This window comes from Siniperca chuatsi, linkage group LG7 (assembly GCF_020085105.1).
Source record: "Siniperca chuatsi isolate FFG_IHB_CAS linkage group LG7, ASM2008510v1, whole genome shotgun sequence".
In the NCBI taxonomy this organism is placed as follows: domain Eukaryota; kingdom Metazoa; phylum Chordata; class Actinopteri; order Centrarchiformes; family Sinipercidae; genus Siniperca; species Siniperca chuatsi.
The window spans coordinates 5,700,185-5,718,975 of NC_058048.1; the positions used below are offsets into that span (position 1 = coordinate 5,700,185).

The 18,791-nt window shown below is 39.7% G+C and overlaps 1 protein-coding gene across 7 annotated transcripts; it reads left to right on the forward strand.

Annotated features, from left to right (window-relative positions):
• Nucleotides 1–31: 31 nt before the first annotated feature.
• ccdc150 (coiled-coil domain containing 150) lies at nucleotides 32–18,745 on the forward strand. Of its 7 annotated transcripts, none has more exons than XM_044201887.1 (21): nucleotides 32–167; nucleotides 1,544–2,002; nucleotides 2,263–2,441; nucleotides 3,494–3,562; nucleotides 3,689–3,805; nucleotides 3,884–4,013; nucleotides 5,182–5,225; nucleotides 5,376–5,447; nucleotides 6,108–6,203; nucleotides 6,286–6,410; nucleotides 7,769–7,946; nucleotides 8,063–8,131; nucleotides 8,241–8,333; nucleotides 8,453–8,533; nucleotides 9,565–9,734; nucleotides 10,205–10,298; nucleotides 12,401–12,549; nucleotides 12,661–12,787; nucleotides 13,283–13,468; nucleotides 15,294–15,377; nucleotides 18,024–18,745. In XM_044201887.1, exons 2-21 carry the CDS (start codon nucleotides 1,663–1,665, stop codon nucleotides 18,156–18,158), a joined length of 2,538 nt encoding a protein of 845 aa, XP_044057822.1. In that variant the 5' UTR covers nucleotides 32–167; nucleotides 1,544–1,662; the 3' UTR covers nucleotides 18,159–18,745. The 7 variants fall into 7 exon arrangements, with proteins under 7 accessions (XP_044057822.1, XP_044057826.1, XP_044057819.1 ...); XM_044201884.1 differs by having other exon boundaries at nucleotides 56–586; XM_044201885.1 differs by lacking the exon at nucleotides 32–167 and adding an exon at nucleotides 613–859.
• The last annotated feature ends 46 nt before the right edge of the window (nucleotides 18,746–18,791 follow it).

Sequence of the window (18,791 nt, forward strand, 5' to 3'; positions counted from 1 at the left end):
GAACTGAAAAGGGTATTTACTGTAAGGGAAGCGGCGACTGGAGGTGGGATGAGCAGGGCGGCAGCTGGCGGAGGCATGGCTGGAGAGACGGGAGCAAGGTGGATGAGTGAGAGGGAACGCGGGGCTGGCTGGAGGCGACGGGTGGAGGACGGGTTAAGAGCAGGCAGGTGAGGGATGATCCTGGAGCAAAAGAGAGACACGATTAGGCAGGAAACAAATCACTAAGAACACTGGAATCATGAGGGAGGCCTGAAGCGTATAACTAGTGTGAGGAAGGCAGCTGTGCGTAATCAGCAGGAAGCCTCAGTGAGGAAACACTTTGGTTATTTTGCGACCATAGAGCAATGTCGACACAACGTCACCTGTTGCAATTTACCAAATTCTGACCAAAGTGCAACGTGTTTGTAGTTGTTGTTTTACCCAGCTGCCACAAGGTGGCGCAGAAGATCTCCTGATATGGTTTCTGTGGGCGTTTCAGGTTTTATCATCTTTAACCATTCCTAGCCTATGTCCTGTGAACAAATTCATAATGAATTAACTAATGGGCTAGATTTTCTGACGAAGAGGCGACCATACTCTGAAAAAAGTAAGTCATTAATTCTAAGCGGAGAAGAAAGGCCGTTTTCTCCGGAAAGTGCTATTTTACTTGAGTTAAGGATCTGAATAGCACTACTGCAGCCACTGTAGCATTTTAATTGCAGGCTACAGTAGGCTAACGTATTTACCTCCTTGTTGTGGTGCGCTATTTTGGGGATGTTTCCGATAGTTCTTGAATGCAGCATAAAAAAACAATTTGGAAGGAAGGAAGCACTACGACGCGTCGCTATGGAGACAGATGCCGGAAGTAGCGACTGTAACGGTGAGAATGGTGATAACCAACAGCTGGGTCTTTATCCACTACTTTGTTTGACAGTAAAACACAATAAATTAGCATTTTCTGAGATTATTTTTCCAGAGTGACGCCGTACTGAAGTTTTGTTGTGCGTTTTGTGTTGTGTTGCTCTAGTCTCGTGCACGAGAGTTGAAACACACTGCTGCTGTGATTTGTTCGCGCGCCTTTCTTTTCATTCATAGTCAAATATGGCCCGAAAAGCGACTTGTCGGCTAAGGTTCATGTCTTACTTCAATTTGAAGACGTTTTCCCGGTAGACATTTGATAAACCGAACAGGAACGTTGGATAAAGTTAGTTACTTGCAGCCTTTGGAACTTGTTCAGAATTGTTTTTGTGAAGCGGCAGTGGAAGTAACAATTGCCAGTTCAACATTTTAGTGAAAGTTGTGTACAGCCTGTGTCGACTACAATATTTGAAACGTCTTAAATAAAATAAGTGGCGCATTTGCCATGAGTGAGGCCACAATAAAAAAGCATATGAATGGATCTTGGCTTGATATTATCACTATATGCTGGGCTACAGTAGTGGGCTTTGCTGTAATTTGATTAGCTCAGCAGAAGCTATCTGTGCAATACATTACTGTGGAATGAGGTAACAGAATATTTAACAAACTATATATTTTCTCAATGAACAACTTTTTCATTTTCCAGGAAGTTTGGAAAGTAATCATGGATAGAACTTAAGAGTGAGTACAAGTGCACCTACAAGGGCTGTATGCCCTCACCCACCTCCAACCCAGCCCAGCCCGTACCCAGCCCCCCTTCTAGATATGTCCCGCTCAGCCATCCCGTCCCTCAATGTTGGGGCCACAGCCCCAGAGGCTCTGTCCTTTCTGCACCAGCGCCTGTTGTTGGCCGAGGAGGAGTCTGAAGCGCTCATTCAAGACGTGGGTGCACTGGGGGTTTCCAGGGACCAAGTCTTGGGATCTGTAGAGAAAACTGATGCCACTCAACGGCCTGTAAGTCCTCTGGAGAGGCGTCGGATCCTGCTGTGTCAACAGTGTGACTCTCTGGCGAGCAGGGTGTGTCGCATGGAAAGTCTGCTACAGATCCTCAAACTCACCATCTTCCGCCTGGAGACTGAGAGAGAGCTGGATCCCTCTCACACAGGCAATGGCTGATATGTAATCCTATAAACTAACTGAGATAAGGGAATACAGTGTTAGTGTATTGGTATGTGGCAGCTACAATCAGGATACAGCTACGCAGTGGAATCAAAACAAGAGCTAGAACTAGAATTATGGATATTAAGTAGAAATACAACTACAAAAATGGTGTGGAAAATGTTACAGAGTAGTGGGGCATAAAAAGCAGGCAGAACCGGAAGTTCTTGTTACGTTATTTTCTGTCTTCTATTTTTCCTGGTGCAGCTCATCTGAAGCAGCAGCTGGCTGCGCTGCAGCAGGAGAGTGAGGAGGAGCATCAGGCCTCCAGGAGGGAGGTGATGAAGCTCAGGGACCAACTTCAGCAGGCTTACCAGGAGAGAGACGAAGCTCACGCAGAGGCGCAGAGGCTGGGGGAGACAGTGGAGACAGCTGCTGCTGCCAAGGTAATACTATAATTCAGTTATTTTATAGCTTGGGTCTTATTTTTGTACTTTTGTTCATCATTCTTATTGGTAATGGGGACATTTTACGTTTTACATTTTCATTGTAGAGATGAAGATATACATCAACACTGGATTGGATAATGTTTGTAATGTTCACCGTTGTTTTCACTTCACAAACAGATGAAAACATGATGAAAAGGCGAAAGTACAAAAATCCCTGTGAAATTCAGATTTTGAAAATAAAACGTGTATTGAAACCACTGTTTAACTTTTTCCTGTATGTTTTACTTACTCCAGTTTAAGGCCTTGCTGATTACTTTCAAGGCTCTTAATGGTCAGGCCCCATCTTATATCATAGACCTTATTCACTGGCACTCAGCTCCTAGGTGTCTTAGATCTGTCAACAAATATTTCTTGAATGTCCCGCGGTCTTGACTAAAACTAAAAGGTGACAGAGTCTTTGCAGTTTGCGCTCCACGGTTGTGGGACCAGCTGCTTTGTGCCCCCTCCACCTCTGTTTTTAAATCTAGGCTGAAGGCACATTTTTATTCATTGGCCTTTTTGGCCTTCTAATCTTTTATCAGTTGTCATGTATTTAACACTGTATTTTGTCTTTTGTTGTCATTGGTATGTTTCTCTTTGTGTTTCTTACTTTTTACTTTATATTTTAATGCTCTTTGTACAGCACTTTGGTCAGCTTAAGATGTGTTTAAATGTGCTCTAGAAATAAACTTGACTTACTTGACTTACTTTATCATTTCTGTATTCTTGCCATTTTTTCTCTTCAGTTTTTGTTACTGGAAGATTTCCTATGCTGTGCTTCTTGCACAAAGACCTACTGTGAACTACAGTGATCGTTGGCTTCAAATACAACTTGCACTGGACATAAAATCTGTGTCGAAATCTTTTTAAACAGATGTGTTCCTTTTTTAAAAGTCTGGGTATTTCAAACTGGTAAAAAACCCCAAAACTATGTGTTTTAGGTGCACAGTGGCACTTTAGTGGTCATTGTGTCACGGGTTGTGATTCTAACCATCTGTCTTTTGCTCCAGATGGATGTGGCTTTGGCTGCCGAGGAGCTGAAGATTGTCAAATTAGAGATGAGTCAGAAACTGTTGGAAGTGAGTGGCTAATTATTTTAATTTATGTTAGCCATTTTATCCCCTATCCCCCACTGTCAAACCTTTATTTTATAAGCCCTGACCAACTGAAATTGAACCATCTTAACGAAACTTTCCTCCGGTCAGATGAAAGAGCAGATGAGGCAGGAGTCCACCCGCTCCGTTGAAGCCATGAAATCTCACAGCGAGCTTCTCCAGCGGGTTGAGGAGATGGAGAGAGTGATGGAGATGGAGCGGAGACAGGTACGTTGTAAGAGAGATCACTGAGTGATGAACATATGTGAACAGCAGCTGACATGTTGTCTGCCTCTGGCCTCCCAGGCTCTGCTGCTGCAGTTGGATTGCCGGGCCTTGCTTGTGGAGGTCCAGACCAGCCGGCAGCAACTGGAGGAAGAAAAAGACAGAGGCAAACAGCTGGAGGAACACTGTCAGCAGCTCAAAGAACAGACAGGTTAGGAATATCAAGGGGGACAAAATCTGTGTGCTGTGGCTGTGCTACATCCATTAAAGAATGCTGCTTTAAGGCTTCTGAGGGATAAAAAGTACAAATGACAGTATATTTCACTAGCTGCCAGTCAAGTATAGAACTGATTCAGAATCCTTTTGGTCACCATAAACATATTGCATTGTCAGGTCCTCTACCACAAACCTGATAGTTGTTCTAAGCCCCACTCTGATAGTTGTGAAAGGTTTTTCATGTAAAAATACACCCTATCAACCTGAATCATAAAGGGGGCTAAAGCTACAACTAGAAAAAAGTGAAAAATGCCCATCACATTTTCTCAGAGCCCAAGGTGATGACTTTAAAGTTGCTTGTTTTGTCTCAAAGATTTTAAATTCACAATAAAACAAGACAAAGAAAAGCAGCAAATTCTCACATAAGAGAGTCTGGAACTAGAGAATATTTTTGCTTAATGAACTACTTAAACAATCAATAATTAGGCTCTATCCAGCACACTGGATATATTGACAGCTTGTTGTTGTACGCTTTGTTTTTTGTGCAGGTGAAACAAACAACGTCTTCCCAAAAAGTCAAACTATTCCTTTAAGCCTGCCTTGCAAATTGTAGTGTATCTTAAAGGTCCAGTGTGTAGGATCTAGTGGCATCTAGCGGTGAAATTGCAGATTGCAACCTTTTGAATACCATGTAGGAGAAACTATGGTGGCCGCAAAACTTGCGAAAAATGCAAACGGCACTATCTAGAACCAGTGTTTGGTTTGTCCGTTCTGGGCTACTGTAGAAACATGGCAGTACAACGTGGCGACCTCTGTGGAAGGGGACCCGCTCCCTCTGTAGATAAAACAGGCTCATTCTAAGGTAACGAAAACACAATGATTCTCATTTTCAGGTGATTAAACACTAATGAAAACATACTTAGAAATATTATATTCCATTTCTGCCAATAGCTCCTCCTAAATGTTACATACTGGACCTTTAAGGAAAGGTTGAAATTTATGAAATGTATTTATTTGTTCTTATTGTTTTTTTAAATGTGAAACCCTTTCTAGCTATAAGGGCAGTCAGGTACTCCACAAATCATACTTACATTCTTAATATTTCCCAGTACTCCACATGATGTTTGGATGCTTAACTGCATTTTTCCATTTGACTTTCACAGCAATGAAGGACCCCGTTTTATGTGAGTTGAAAACTGAATTGAAAGTAAGTAGAGAGAGACCGCTCAGTGAATGAACATTTCTGCAGTAACTTCTCATCTGTAAAATGCATGATCTGTAATGCATGTAATTATTCTGTATTTCTGTTTGTGATTATTGTGCGTGTTGTGTTCATGGTGTTCATCTGGCCCTTCAGAGGCAGCAGACAGAAAACAGTAAACTGGTGAAGGAGTGCAGAGAGCTGAGAGCTGCTGCTGACAGAGTTCAGGTCAGGAGCCTTACAGGAATATTTCTTTCTTTTTAATCCATCCAACTGTTTCAGACTGTGGGCTTCTTGCATATTTTACCACAATCATGGGAAACCTGGAAAAGTCAAATAACTTGAAAGTCACAATATATATATATATATATATATATATATATATATATATATATATATATATATATATATATATATATATATATTTATATATATACTTTCTGAGCTTTGAAATATGACAGAACTGTTGAAATTCTAATTAATTAAAGTAACCCAAATAACAAATTTCCAAATTATACAAGTGATTGATGTAGTTAAAATTAAAATTAGATTAGCATTGAATCTAACAATGGACACTAAGCTTTGAAAGTTCATTCATTCAAATATTATTATTATTATTATTACTATTATTACTATTATTATTAATAATAATAATACAAATACTACTACTACTACTACTACTAATAATATAATTAATAAGAACTGTGTAGGAACACTTTTGTCCGCTGTTTTGTAAAGATTTTCAGCTTTTGGTGCCCTTTTGACAACATCAGTTATGAAGTGCAGTGTAATAGTGATACATTCTACTGATGTCTAATGCCCTGCACTCTTCTTCACATCTGTTTAAATGTTTATTTGTATATTTATATATATATTATACACAAACAGACCCTGAATAAGCAGCTGCAAAGTCAGTGTTCCCAGCTCAGTTCTGCCCTGCGTTCACTCACAGTGGAGAATGAAAAGCAGCAGGCCAACTTAAAGGTATTGCACACACACATGCGCACACACACACACAGACAAAACCAAACACACCATGACTCTTTCTTCTCCCTGCGTCTTTCAGGCCGAGAGGAGTCGTGTAGTCAAGCAACTGCAAGGGCAAGACCTGCTGCTGGAGGCAGCCAGATGCAACATTCAGACTGAGCTGCAGGTGGCGCGAACACATAAAGTTAGCCTGCAGCTGGAGCTGTGAGTCTCTTACTCAAACCTCACACTTTTAACTAACTATCACTTTGTAAATGTGGTAAATCAACATGATTGTTACTAACTGGGAGTGCTGATGCTATTTTTTTAAAACCATCTTATTGGTGTAATCATGATATAGATAACAGGAAAAATTTACAAGTGACATACTGTATGTAAGTGTGCAAAAAACTACTTTTTATTGCAAGACTCACATAAGCAAGCTTGTGTGTGGCATAATCCTGTCTGAGTGAGGAATGTTGATGTTGATGTCATTCTGTGTAACTTTAAGATAAAACATACTAATCTGTGATAGTGCTGGGCGATTTCACTGAAATTAATATCAGCATGATGTGGAATAGGAATATTTTATTATTATTTGATTTAATATTGTTGATATATATCAGGATATGTCAAATGTATGCAAAACTGCACAGCTGTTTGTCTTGCTTCAGTCTTATTAGTATTGAATTCTTCAAGTTGTTGTTTATTGGATTGAACAGCAGATGGTGCTGCATTGCAGACTTCTTGCTTTGCATTACTGAGTTTTGGTTTGCTGTTGTTCCCAGTCAGCCATGTCTGTCTGCTGTCTGTTTCTGGGCGAGCAAGCCGCATGATTCTCGGCCTCATGATGAACCATAGCTATTTCTCCTATGCCATCAAATGCAAAACGAAGACAATGTTTTTGGAGACTTTGAAAATGATTGTTTCTTTGCAGTTCACGTTTTTGTTCTTTGTCATATTTTGCAATGCTCACTTGCAGATATTGTTTTCTGATCACACATTTCTTATGTGTAAGTAAAAGGGGAAGGATGCACATCCAAAATTCTTTCCAGATGCTGGACAAATAATGCATACCAACAATAAAGATTTGCAGAAATGATTCTTTATTAACCATAATAAGCTGTTGTGAGGCACTGCATCTGTCTCTCTCTTGTTTCCCAAGTTCACTGTCAGAGATGGGTATTGGTGAGGTAGGAGGACATTTTAACATTTGAGAACAGTGGGGTTAGACAGTTATATTGGTTTGCAAAGTCTCAGACTGATATTGGATATTTGTCCTTTATTAAAAATCAAACTCAGTCTCTGCCACCCATCTCTGATGTGAATCTGGTTTTCAGTTTTTGACTCTGCCTTTGTGTCATTATTTAATGAAACCTGTCTAACTGTGCTGCAAACCCAACCACCTAAAATAATGGTGGGATTCAGTGGAGAGATTAAATATCATCTGATGGTCCAACACTGACACTAGTGTATTTTGGACATGAAATAGTCAAATTTGAAAAAACAAATTGAGAAAAGTGTATTAAGGTTTTGGAAATACCTTTTTAGGTATATATTAAAAAAAATCTGTCTTTCTTCAGAGAGAAGCTCAAAGGCGAACATGCACAGCTCCTGCAGAGCTCCTCCACTGCACAAGAGACAGCGGCCACTCAGAGGGAACTATTGGAGCGAACCATTAAGAGGCTACGGGGGGAGCTGAGCACGGCCAAAAAAGATGAGGAGGCAATGAGGAAAGACCTGGAGGGTTCAAAAAATAAGGTTTATTCAACAAATGCAGTACTATTTTTTTTTGCATGATGGGTAGTGTTGTACCAATAAGTAGTAAAACAATCCCTATTTTGTGTGTCCTTGTCTCTTCTCTCTCTGCACACAAGTTATGTGTTGTTGTCACTAAGTTGGAGGGTGAGAGGAGAGGTCTGGAGGCCCACCTTGCCGAGGCCAAGGTAGGATTGCCGGGAATACCATGCCACCTTATATACCTTATACATTCACCCATTGGTTATAGTACTAACTTCTGTCCATGTTGGTTCCCTGTGAACCTGTGATTGGCAGCGGGAGGTGGGATCTGTGAGCTCAGCCTTACAGAGCCAGCACGGTGAGAACAGGAGGCTCATGAGAAAGGTGGCTGCTTTAGAGCAGCAACAGGTGAGAGACAGGTCACAATGTTAACATAGCATTCAGCATTTCAGCTGTCATTGTGGATCTGCTTATACATACTTACAGTATTTTTATGTATGTGTGTGTGTTTTTGTGGTTGTATGCAGCATGCAGTGCAGCAGGTGGACCAGATGCTGAAGGACCTAACTGACACAAACAAGCCAGCCTATGAGAAAGGGACACTTAAGGTACAACACACAAACACTGATTACACACACACACACACACACACACACACACACACACAAAAACTGATTACACATTAATTTTGGTCTTTCATTTTTTAAATGATGCTTATCTCAGTGCACAACTAAATAGGTTTAAGCCTGCATTAACCAATTTCTGAACACGTGGGGGCAGCAGAAACAAGCTGTATAGTATATTATCAAGCTGTACATATTATCACCTCATAAAGTTGATATGGCAAACATGTTAGCAAACAGTTGCGTTTGTACACATCCAGCTACTACGGGGCATTAGTATTCATTTAGAGTCGTGCTTGTCTCCAACTGATGAATGTAAGTCCAACATTCCTTGTCCTGTTAGCTCTGATTTGGTCTCCACCAACTCCTTAAGGAAATATTTGGCTCTGTAGCTGCTAACTGCTCAATTATGTTCACCAGCTAGCAGCTAACTTTGTTTGTCTGCCATGTAGTGGTGGGGCAGGTAATGTATAATGGGTTTTTAGAGCTGCCTGCTGTGGCTGGAAACTAAGCTGATAAAAGTGGTGAGAGTAAACCAAAACCATAAAGTTGTGGGCCGAACACCAAAACAAAGAGCTGAAAGATGCTTAAATGCTCCATAGAGCTGAGAGGAACTGCAGGATGTGACCCCTTTCACATACACACAGTAATTTAATCCATGAGCCACATGATGCTTATGTTATGTCCACTGTTCAGATGTTTCTGCTGCAAGTCTTTTAGTACCGTGCATTATCCATTTTTATTCATAAAAGATTCAGGGATTGGGTAGGGTGGGGAAGCTTCAAATATTTACTATTATGTATAATCGAACAATGAAACCCATATTTCTGGATTAGCAGTTCTTTAGAAGAAACAATGCAACAGATTACATCGTAGCAAGGGAACCTTGGACAACGCTTTCTTACAAATGGCCAAAACATTGGTTTAACCTTAGTACATCCTCTAATTATGTGTGCAGACAAATAAACAAACTTGTCCTCACAGTAAGCAGTAACATCACCTGTCTTGTGCTGTAGATCAGTGAGCTGGAGACCTTGCAGGGTGTCTGTGGTCCTCCAGGAGGTGTTGTCAGTCAAACGCTTGAAAACATCCTGGCCTCCCATACCAGACCCCAACTCAACAGCCAGACCCTGCAGCAGGAGCTGGGGGGGCGAAAGCAGGAGATGGCCACACTTAAGAAGGACAGGTCAGAGCTGAATGGGGTTTACAAACACTACATGATTGGATGGAGAAGCAGTGTGAAGTGTGTGCCTGTTCCTGCAGGTGTTTGTCCGGTGACATTGCTATGAATACAATCAATGCAATGCCTAGACTGTAAATGTAATGTAAGTATTTTTGACTGTGAGTCTAATAATTATGTGTGCATTTATTATGTAAGACAAGATTTCATCACGAGACTTTAAGTAATCCCTAAAGGCAAGCGACGTTGTTACTGCACTGTACTGCAATAATAATATGATATATAACAATACAATGAATAAAGGCAATTAACATAATGCAACAAGCAAGTTTAATGTGTCAAGAGCACATAGTACAATATCTGTAAGTTTATCTTTCAGTACTGAATGTGCATGACAGTTTAAAGAGTGTGAGCATACTTGGATCATAGTAAGCTGTCTAACTGAGGATGTTACATGCTGCTTTCCTTTGTGCCAGGCTGCAGGCTCAGAGAGAAATCAGGAAACACCAAGTAGAGGTGGAGAAATTCCAGCGACTCCTGACATCTACTCACTCCAAGAACAACAGAGCTGTAAGGACACACTGTTTCTTTAACGGATGCACTCATACACACACTTTACGTAAGCTGTATAAGCTATTCAAAACAGTGGAAGAGAATTCTTGTTACTGATTAAGCTAATTAGAATTTTTTATACATACATTTTTTATATTTGTAGATGGAGTTGCTCATATTTAGTAATTTATGTCAACAAATACAAATGTTTCCTCAGACATACTGTATATGCTTGATAAATGAAATGTAATAAAGAAGGTTTCTCTAAGGCAAAGCAGCACTGGGGACAGAAATGACCAAATTGCTTGAGTCAAAGAACAACTTTCAAGACTGCAAATCGATTTAAAATTAGCAAGTGTGAAAAGAAAGAACATGACTGGTAGAGACTCTCATTTGGTAATGTCCTTACTTGTTCTAGGAAATTCAGCATGTTATAAGTTTACAGGCCAGTAAATGTAACTAATCTAATGTATGTCTGGATTGCTTTTCTTCAGTCAGCAGTTATTAAAAGTACTTCCTGTGAGACTATTAGTTGTAAAGATTTTATCTTCCAGATGCATCATAATGCAAAAATATTCTGCAGAAATTGTACTCTTAAGTTCCTCTTTTCACAGGCCTGGAATTTAAGTGTTTACATTTTACTTTAAATGTCCATCTCACCTCAGTTTCTCAACAGTAGTCAGAACAAGTAAGTGTGAGAAACAGTTGGTGTAGCTGTGCAATTATATTATATAATTATATTATAATTATATGTGGAAGATAGATATAGTGCAATTTTAGGGCCTTTTGATGTTGTGATTACAGGTGAAACATAAACGGAGGAGTAGGAAAATTCACAGAACACAGCAATGAAAACAATGAACAAATGTGATTCTTTGACTCCGCCCACTGCGATCTAACTTAACCAATCACATTATTTCTGTTTACAAAGTACTTCTACCCCCAAGACTTGATTTATGACTGGGCAAAAGGGGCCCCAAACCAGGGGCCCTGAAAACATGTCAGTTTGTTTGTTTCAATAACTTGTAAATTTGTTTGAGAATATAGTAATATGGTTTTGTTAAGGCCCTGAGAGGCCCTCAGCATGATCTAGTTTTAAGACCTGTATTATTTCAGTTGATATTGTGCTTACTCTGCTTATATTCCTAAATACTTTTCTGATGAATTAAATTACAACAAACTTGGGGCATGTAGTATTGTAGCCTAGGAGTACTGAGCTCAAGGCAAAATATAATGAAGGTGCCATGTCGAGTCTGTTGTGTGCCTTATGGGAACTCAAAGTTGACAGGAACATACAAAATGCACAAAGGGGGGAGTAGCAAGTGGTCAATAAGGGCCCACAGCTAATTTTTGGTCCCCCTAATGGTTTAACGGTTACATGTTTGTATAATTAATATTGTGTATATACCGTGTGTGTGTTAGTGTGGGTCTGACTTTCAGACTAAAGACCAGTTAAATGGGGGCGACTTGTACTTTTATATTTAAAAACTTTTAAAATCAAGTGTGGTTCGGTAAAAATAATAATATCCACTAATTGTATCCAAATGTAGAGAAGTTAGGGTTAGAAAAGATCTACCCACAGCTAGGACGAGACCATTGACAGCTAGTAATGTTATCACTTCAACAAGGTTATGGTTAGGCAGGAGGTCTAGGGTGTATAAATTAGATGAATGACCACCAATCATTCTCTACCCCGAGGTTAGGGTTAGGGAAGAGATACATGGATAGTGTTAAGAATGGATTAAGTAGTCTACTAGAGGAGTAGCATTAAATGAGAGGCACACATACAGACCACTGATATAAAGGCAATAGTTACTCAAAAAACAATGGTGGGTGCTGAAGGCTCGAATATGAGACCAATGAATTTCAGAACAGTATAATCCTATATAGTACATCTCAAAGGGTCCCAAGCCAGTAGGTATAGGTGGTTAATTTCAAAGCCCTGCCTTGGATATAGCTTACCAATATGGATACTATCCTTAAGTTTTAAGGTTAGTGGAGTTACCTTTGGGTTTTTAGGGTTATGGTTAGAGGTTAGGCAAGTAGTAGTTATGGTTAGGGTTAGGGTTAGTCTATGTAATGTCCCCAAATGTGACCTAAGTAAACGTGTGTGTGTCCAGCTGGACTCCTTGCAGAAGGCCTTAGATACAGCCAAACTGGACAACAAGAGGCTGGCCCAGAGTTTGGAGCAGGCTGTGTTGACCAACATCAAATTACACAGCAAACTGGAGCAAGCCGGAGACCAGTACCAGGCCACCATGACACTGAGGTACACTGTGAGAAAACAGCGTGGTGACAGTGTGTGACAAGACATGTGTGTGTCAACAAGACATCTCATATGGCATGTATTAATGACACCTTTGCATGCTGTAAATTGCAGAGATGAAGAGCTACGCAAGGCTTGGACAAACATTAGTCATTTGTCTGAAGAGCTGGGCGCTGTAAAGCAACAAACTACGGGAGACTATAATTCTTCCATGAAGACACTGCATCGAAAATTCTCAGAGGTACCAAACGGCAGAAGTGTTTCATTCTGTTATATTGATTTTTTGGAGAAACTTCTGTGCAGGTACAAGATATTACACCTTGAATGATCACCGCTTGTGAAGTCCCTGATTAAACAGTATCCGGGCCTCAGACTGGCATTGAAAGACCTCCAAATAGGACTTGAGAGTAAAAGTTGGAGGCAGCCAAAAACAATTCTAAACTGCTGAGAGATGAAGTGTGTAAATATGTAAATATGTATGGATATGCATAATCCTTATTGAAAATCCTTACCTCTGACTGTGCTGTTTTCTTTTGATGCAGTGTACAAACAGTAGAGGCTGCCAGCCTTCTCATCACAAGACTCTTTGTTTACATCATCCATTCTTTCTCAAAATGAATTAGCTACTGATTCATCAATGTCAAATTAATTAAAAAAAATTGTACCAGCACTCTCCTTGTGTCTCAGGTTTATCATTTTTACCATGTTTTTGTAAATTCCCTGTTTCCTTGCCTAGCTAAAAATGACAGTTAAGGACTCATCAACCGGGTCAGGTGACCTGTCCAAGGCCAATCAGGAGCTCCGCCAACAGGTGTCTGAGCTGGAGTGGCAGGTGTCCAAACAGAAAGCTTGTATCAGAGAGCAGAGGAACCAGCTGAGGCAGAAGAGCAGAGATTTACAGGACAACTCTCAGAAAGCTGAGGTAATGTTACTTCACCCTGCACACAGTAATAATAAACATGTTGAAGAAGCAGGTTTTAGAAGTAGTTAATGACTAGCATTTTTACTTCCTTCATTAACTACTGTAAAGTATGAAACACAACTGATGGTGTCACCTTAAATGATGTAATGTGGTCCAGTAAAGAATGTCAGTGTCCCATAATGGTCAAAATGTAGTTTCAGTCTTCTCCAACCTGACAAGATTACAGTTCTGGAGAAGACACTGTATTATGTTCAAATTATTTTTCAATGATCTAACAACTGAGATTTGAAGCTATTGAATATTGGCACAAAAGAACAGCTTTTGATAGCATCCATTTAGAATATTGATTATAATATTGAGGCTTGTATTGTCCTTTTAAAAGCCTTTCTAGTTAAATTCTAGTTCAGAGATAGGAGAGAAGGTTGGGACCATGTTTGAGGCAAGGCCAGGACAGGTACATGCAATTCATAATAAAAGAATCTTAAACAAATGGATGAATGAACTTTATTTATATAGCACCTTTCTTGCCATGCATGACAGAATACAGCTCAAAGTGCTTTACAATTCAGCAGCAAAAACACAAGTATAAAACCATACACATACAGGAAGGGAGAAAATGAGAGCTACTATTTATAAAATAGCATTAACACAGTTACTTTAGAAAGATTAAAAAACAGCTGTGTGTTCCATATTTTTGGGTCGTAGTGGCTAAAAGTAGCATCCCTAAAGGTTTTGGTGGCGACCTTGGGAATAATTAAAAGAGCAGCTGTGGAGGATCTTAGCGTTTGTGGAGGATCATAAAACGACAGGGAGTCTGTGAGGTAACGGGGGCGAGGCCATTTAGTGCCTTAAAAAACTAAGAGAAAGATTTAAAAATCAATTCTAAAAGACACAGGCCAGTGTAGGTTGCCAGTGTAAATATGATCTCTCCTTTTAGTTTTTGTTAAAACCCTAGCAGCAGCATTCTGAATGGTCTTTAGTTTTGCAATGGCTGCTTTTGGTAGGCCAGTATATAGAGCATTGGTAATGGTAAATGGACTGTACTTGTCTAGTGCCTTTCTAGTCTTGCAACCACTCAAACACTACATATGACATTCACCCACTGATGACAGATGCTAACTGCTCATCAGTCCAAAGAAACTAACTACTCATTCACACTAATCATTCACACACACAAGACCAACGTCAACCTTGGAGCAAAGGAAATGATTTGAAAAAATAGTAGCAACACCACCCCCTCGCTTACTTGACCTTCGAGAGTGAATTAAACTAAAATCGGGGGGGGGGGGTTCCGATTAGACTGGCAGAGTTAGCAGGGGACAACCAGGTTTTAGTTAAAAATATAAAATGTAGATTGCGTTCAGTAATCATATCTTGGATAAAAAAAGCTCTTGTTGGTGAGAGGTACATTAAAAAGAGCAATTTTAAGCTTACAATCTTGTGGATAATCGAAAGGAGGGCCAAGTATAGACAGGTGTAAGCATTCTATTAAAATTAACAAGATCTTTCTGATCCATAATATTTTCCTGCGACCTCCTGTTGCTAATCTTGACAGGGATGTTGAAAATGTCATTAGATGGTCCGAGCCTGGTAGAAAATGTACAGGTGTATGAGGTGGAACCATTGTGGTAGGGACTAGGACCGGGGGAACAGCAATCTTTGACGGACCGGTCAGCACTGGACTGATGGATGGGCAGAGAGCGTCCATACGCCACCTCTGTTCAGATGGAGACCAACGGCACCAAAAAGTTTAGTATCTTTTGGCTTAAAAGTGGATGTTTTTGTCACTGAGTCTGTATAGACATGCAGTCTGCTGTGTCAACAGAGGTTTGAAGAGAGGATCAGGAATCCGCATGAGAAAGCGCAGGCTGACAGTAAGCTCCAGCAGGTCAGGTTGGACTCTCAGCAGGTAAGTATCGACCATCTTAACTTTGACTAATATTGTTTACTCAGCATTAGTTTGTCTGTTGTTTGTCCTGTTCTCTTTTCTTGGCTTTCTTTTGGTTCAAGGTGAAGCTTGAACTTTAGAAAAATAAATGATCCAGTTCCTTGAAGCCACTGCAACCTTGAGGCTCGTCAGTAAAGCATATTTAGCAGTTTGTGATTTTCAAAATTGTTGGACCTTCTGATTTGATGTGTGGGAATAAGCCTTTAAGTTTGTCTTAATCTATTTAAATACTTAAATCCCCAGTGACATTTAGAGAGCCGCGGATCTCTAAAAGCATGTGTAACTAAATCTTTGTCCCTTTTGATGCCTTTCATGAGTGGAGGATATTTTCAGTTGCATAATGGAGCTATTGATGTTCTCAAACGCATTCAAATTGTATACTCATGATCAAAGTGAATAATATATTCTCTTGATTTGTTTAAAATGAAGTGGCTTTTGAGTCACATTTCAGTTCTGATTTACTTTAAATGAAGGATGTCATGTCCACCAGTGAGTTTAGAAAATTCATTAAGACGATAATTTAAAACCTCATTGTCAGCAAGCTATAAACAACACTTTTTTTACTTTCGGAAAAGCTGACATTTTGGTTTTTGCTTGTAAAAAGACTAACCAAGCTTGAAAAATTTGTAAAAGCTGACCTAAGTTGAAAGTGTCATAGAGCTGTCTGGAGAAGACTCCTGTGGTAGACAAACAGATCTGCCTCAGGGTCACAGCTGTTACTTTACATCCAGACAGATCACAAGGATTCAAAGATGGATAGATCGGATTCTTCTGAGTTCAAACTTAGAAGCAACTGAACTGCAGTTGACCTGAGAATGTGAAGATGGCAGTTTGCTGACTTGTTGATATTGTGGTGTTTGTCTGAGGATTATATTGTAAGATCTGTGATTATGTAGATTTTGAATCTTGTTGCATCACACTACATAGAAAGTTCAAGAGTTACCAATTGGTCAGACCAGTCCCTTCGTCTTGTGCCTGTTTAGTCAGACGGGAAGAGTCAAAGTGAAAAGCTGGGCATTAAATGAGTCTAACAAACTGAACCAGGGTAAATCTGTATTATTAAGCCATTTTAGAGCTGCTGTGATGAGACTGGTTTAGGAACTGCTCGTTCATGACTTTGAACCATGAGTCATCAAGCACAGATCACATCAATTCATACTGAAGATAATGGACATGTCAAGGCAAAACTGTGATGTAGTCACAGAGCAGCACTTATTTACTCTCTTATTTATGTCATTTTTAATCAGCAAAAACAAATACCACTTCCATTAACAAAGCAGAAGAGAACCGTTGGCAGCCTGTAGACGAGCAGCTGTGACCTCAGGCTTTGACACAACTAGAGATGAACTCAGCCCCCTGAATTCTTCTGCTAGCTCAGCTTGTTTCAATGCTCTGCCTTAAATCATTTTGGTGTATGTATGTATAGCAAGAAAATAATAAGCATTTTCTAGAAAACTAAGCTCCTCTGTCAGTTTGATTGTGCTGCTTGGTTTCTAGAAGTGACATAAAAGCCTCCATACTGTGAAAGTACAGTTTGAATACGTCAGACTGGCCGTGTGCCCCTCTTGTATGTTTAGCCACGTTTGGGTCTGTCCGCCACTTTGGTCCAGACTGAAATATCTCAACAACTATTGGATGGATTTCCATGAAATTTTGTGCAGACATTAGTGGTCCCCAGAGGATGACTGCTGCTGGCTTTGGTTTGGATCCCCTGACTCTTTCCTCTAGCGCCACCAGCAGGTTGACATTTTGAGTTTTCACTGAAATGCCTCAACACTTGGATTCATGAAATTTGTTACACAAATTCATGTTCCCGTCAGGATGAACTGTAATAACTTTAGTGATCCTCTGACTTTTCATCTAGCGCCACCTTCAGGTCACAATTTTAATTTGTCCAATGGTTTAAAATATCTGCCAAACTCATGCTATTCCCATCAGCCTCAGCTGGATTTTGTGTAATGGTAATTAGCAAATGTTAGCATGCTAACATGTTAAACTAAGATGCTGAACATGGTAAATATAATACCTGTTTAATATCAGCATGTTAGCATTGTCATTGTGAGCATGTTAGTGTGCAGATGTTAGCTTTTAGCTCAAAGCACCACAGTGCTTAAGTACAGCCTGACAGAGCTGCTAGCATGGCTGAATAGTCTTAGTCTTATTAATAGATGGATTTCTGGGTGTCTGATTCTTTGATTCTTTTTTTTTTAAAGAGAGAACAAATAGTGGAAAATGCTACTTACTATGAGGCTACTACCATGGGTCAAAATCATGTATGAACTTTGTTTTAATTGCAGTGCATTTGAAAGCACATATGTTGCCTGAAATAGTGAGCAGACATTTTAAACCAAAAAGAAGTTAGAGCTCAGAGTTTGAATACACAAGAAGTGCAGCCCATGCTACGAACTGATCCCTGTTTACAGTGCAGCGGTAAAGAGGAACCTTCAGGGAGGAACTTTGGTAAAAACATTGTGTTTCAGTCTGGCAGACTGACTGTAACTGGTTTAACTGGTAATGTTTATCTTGTTTTATGAAACACCCCTCTGGTTTGCAGTTTGTTGAGTTTGTATTGTAAATGTATAGTTAGATTCTTGCTGGGTTTTGTAGGTTTTACGCAAACGGGAGGCAGAGTGGGAAAGGTGGACCTCTACCATCCAACGCTGGGAGGCCAAGAGAGAGCTGGCTCACATCGCTGGAGGATCCAAGCCTGCGAGGACACAGCTGATAACACAATCACACTGAGTACACAAGTACTTTTACTCAAGTATTGTACTTAAGTACAACTCTGAGGTACTTTTAGTTTACTTGAATATTTCAATTTTATGCTACTTTATACTTCTACTATTATAATATTGTACTTTTTACTCCACTACATTTATCTGACAGCTGTAGTTATTAGTTACTTTACAGATTAAGACTTTACAAACAAAACATATTATCAATTTATAAAATATGACACTATGCTATACATTAAACTTTTCAACAGTATATAAAGTAGTGAAAATGTGCCCCACTTCCACCAGCTGTAACATTAAAATGCTGCTTATGTGTTGAAGCATCAGTAATAATATTCCAATAATATGATATATATAATAATGGGATCATTCTTCCCAACAGGTACTTTTACTTTATTACTTTAAGTACATTTTTCTGTAAACACTTTTGTACTTTTACTTAAGTGAAATCTTGAATGTAACACTTTTACTAGTGAGTATTTTTACAGATTGCTACATTTACTTAAAGCTAGGGTAGGTACAGCTAGATTTTGAAAGTATCCAATTGAAAAAAATCCCACCCCCTCCCTTCAGGCCTCCCTCCCTCCATGAAATGATGGGCTGGGCTTATTACAGGCCTGCGCAAGCCACAGATACCGAA

What these genes read in the sequence shown, in the direction of transcription:
- ccdc150 (XM_044201887.1), top strand. Translation starts at nt 1,663, where the DNA reads ATGTCCCGCTCAGCCATCCCGTCCCTCAATGTTGGGGCCACAGCCCCA. An exon ending in TGAGTCAGAAACTGTTGGAA is followed by an intron (nt 3,563 to 3,688) that starts GTGAGTGGCTAA and finishes TCCTCCGGTCAG; the next exon opens with ATGAAAGAGCAGATGAGGCA. An exon ending in ACTCCAAGAACAACAGAGCT is followed by an intron (nt 10,299 to 12,400) that starts GTAAGGACACAC and finishes GTGTGTGTCCAG; the next exon opens with CTGGACTCCTTGCAGAAGGC.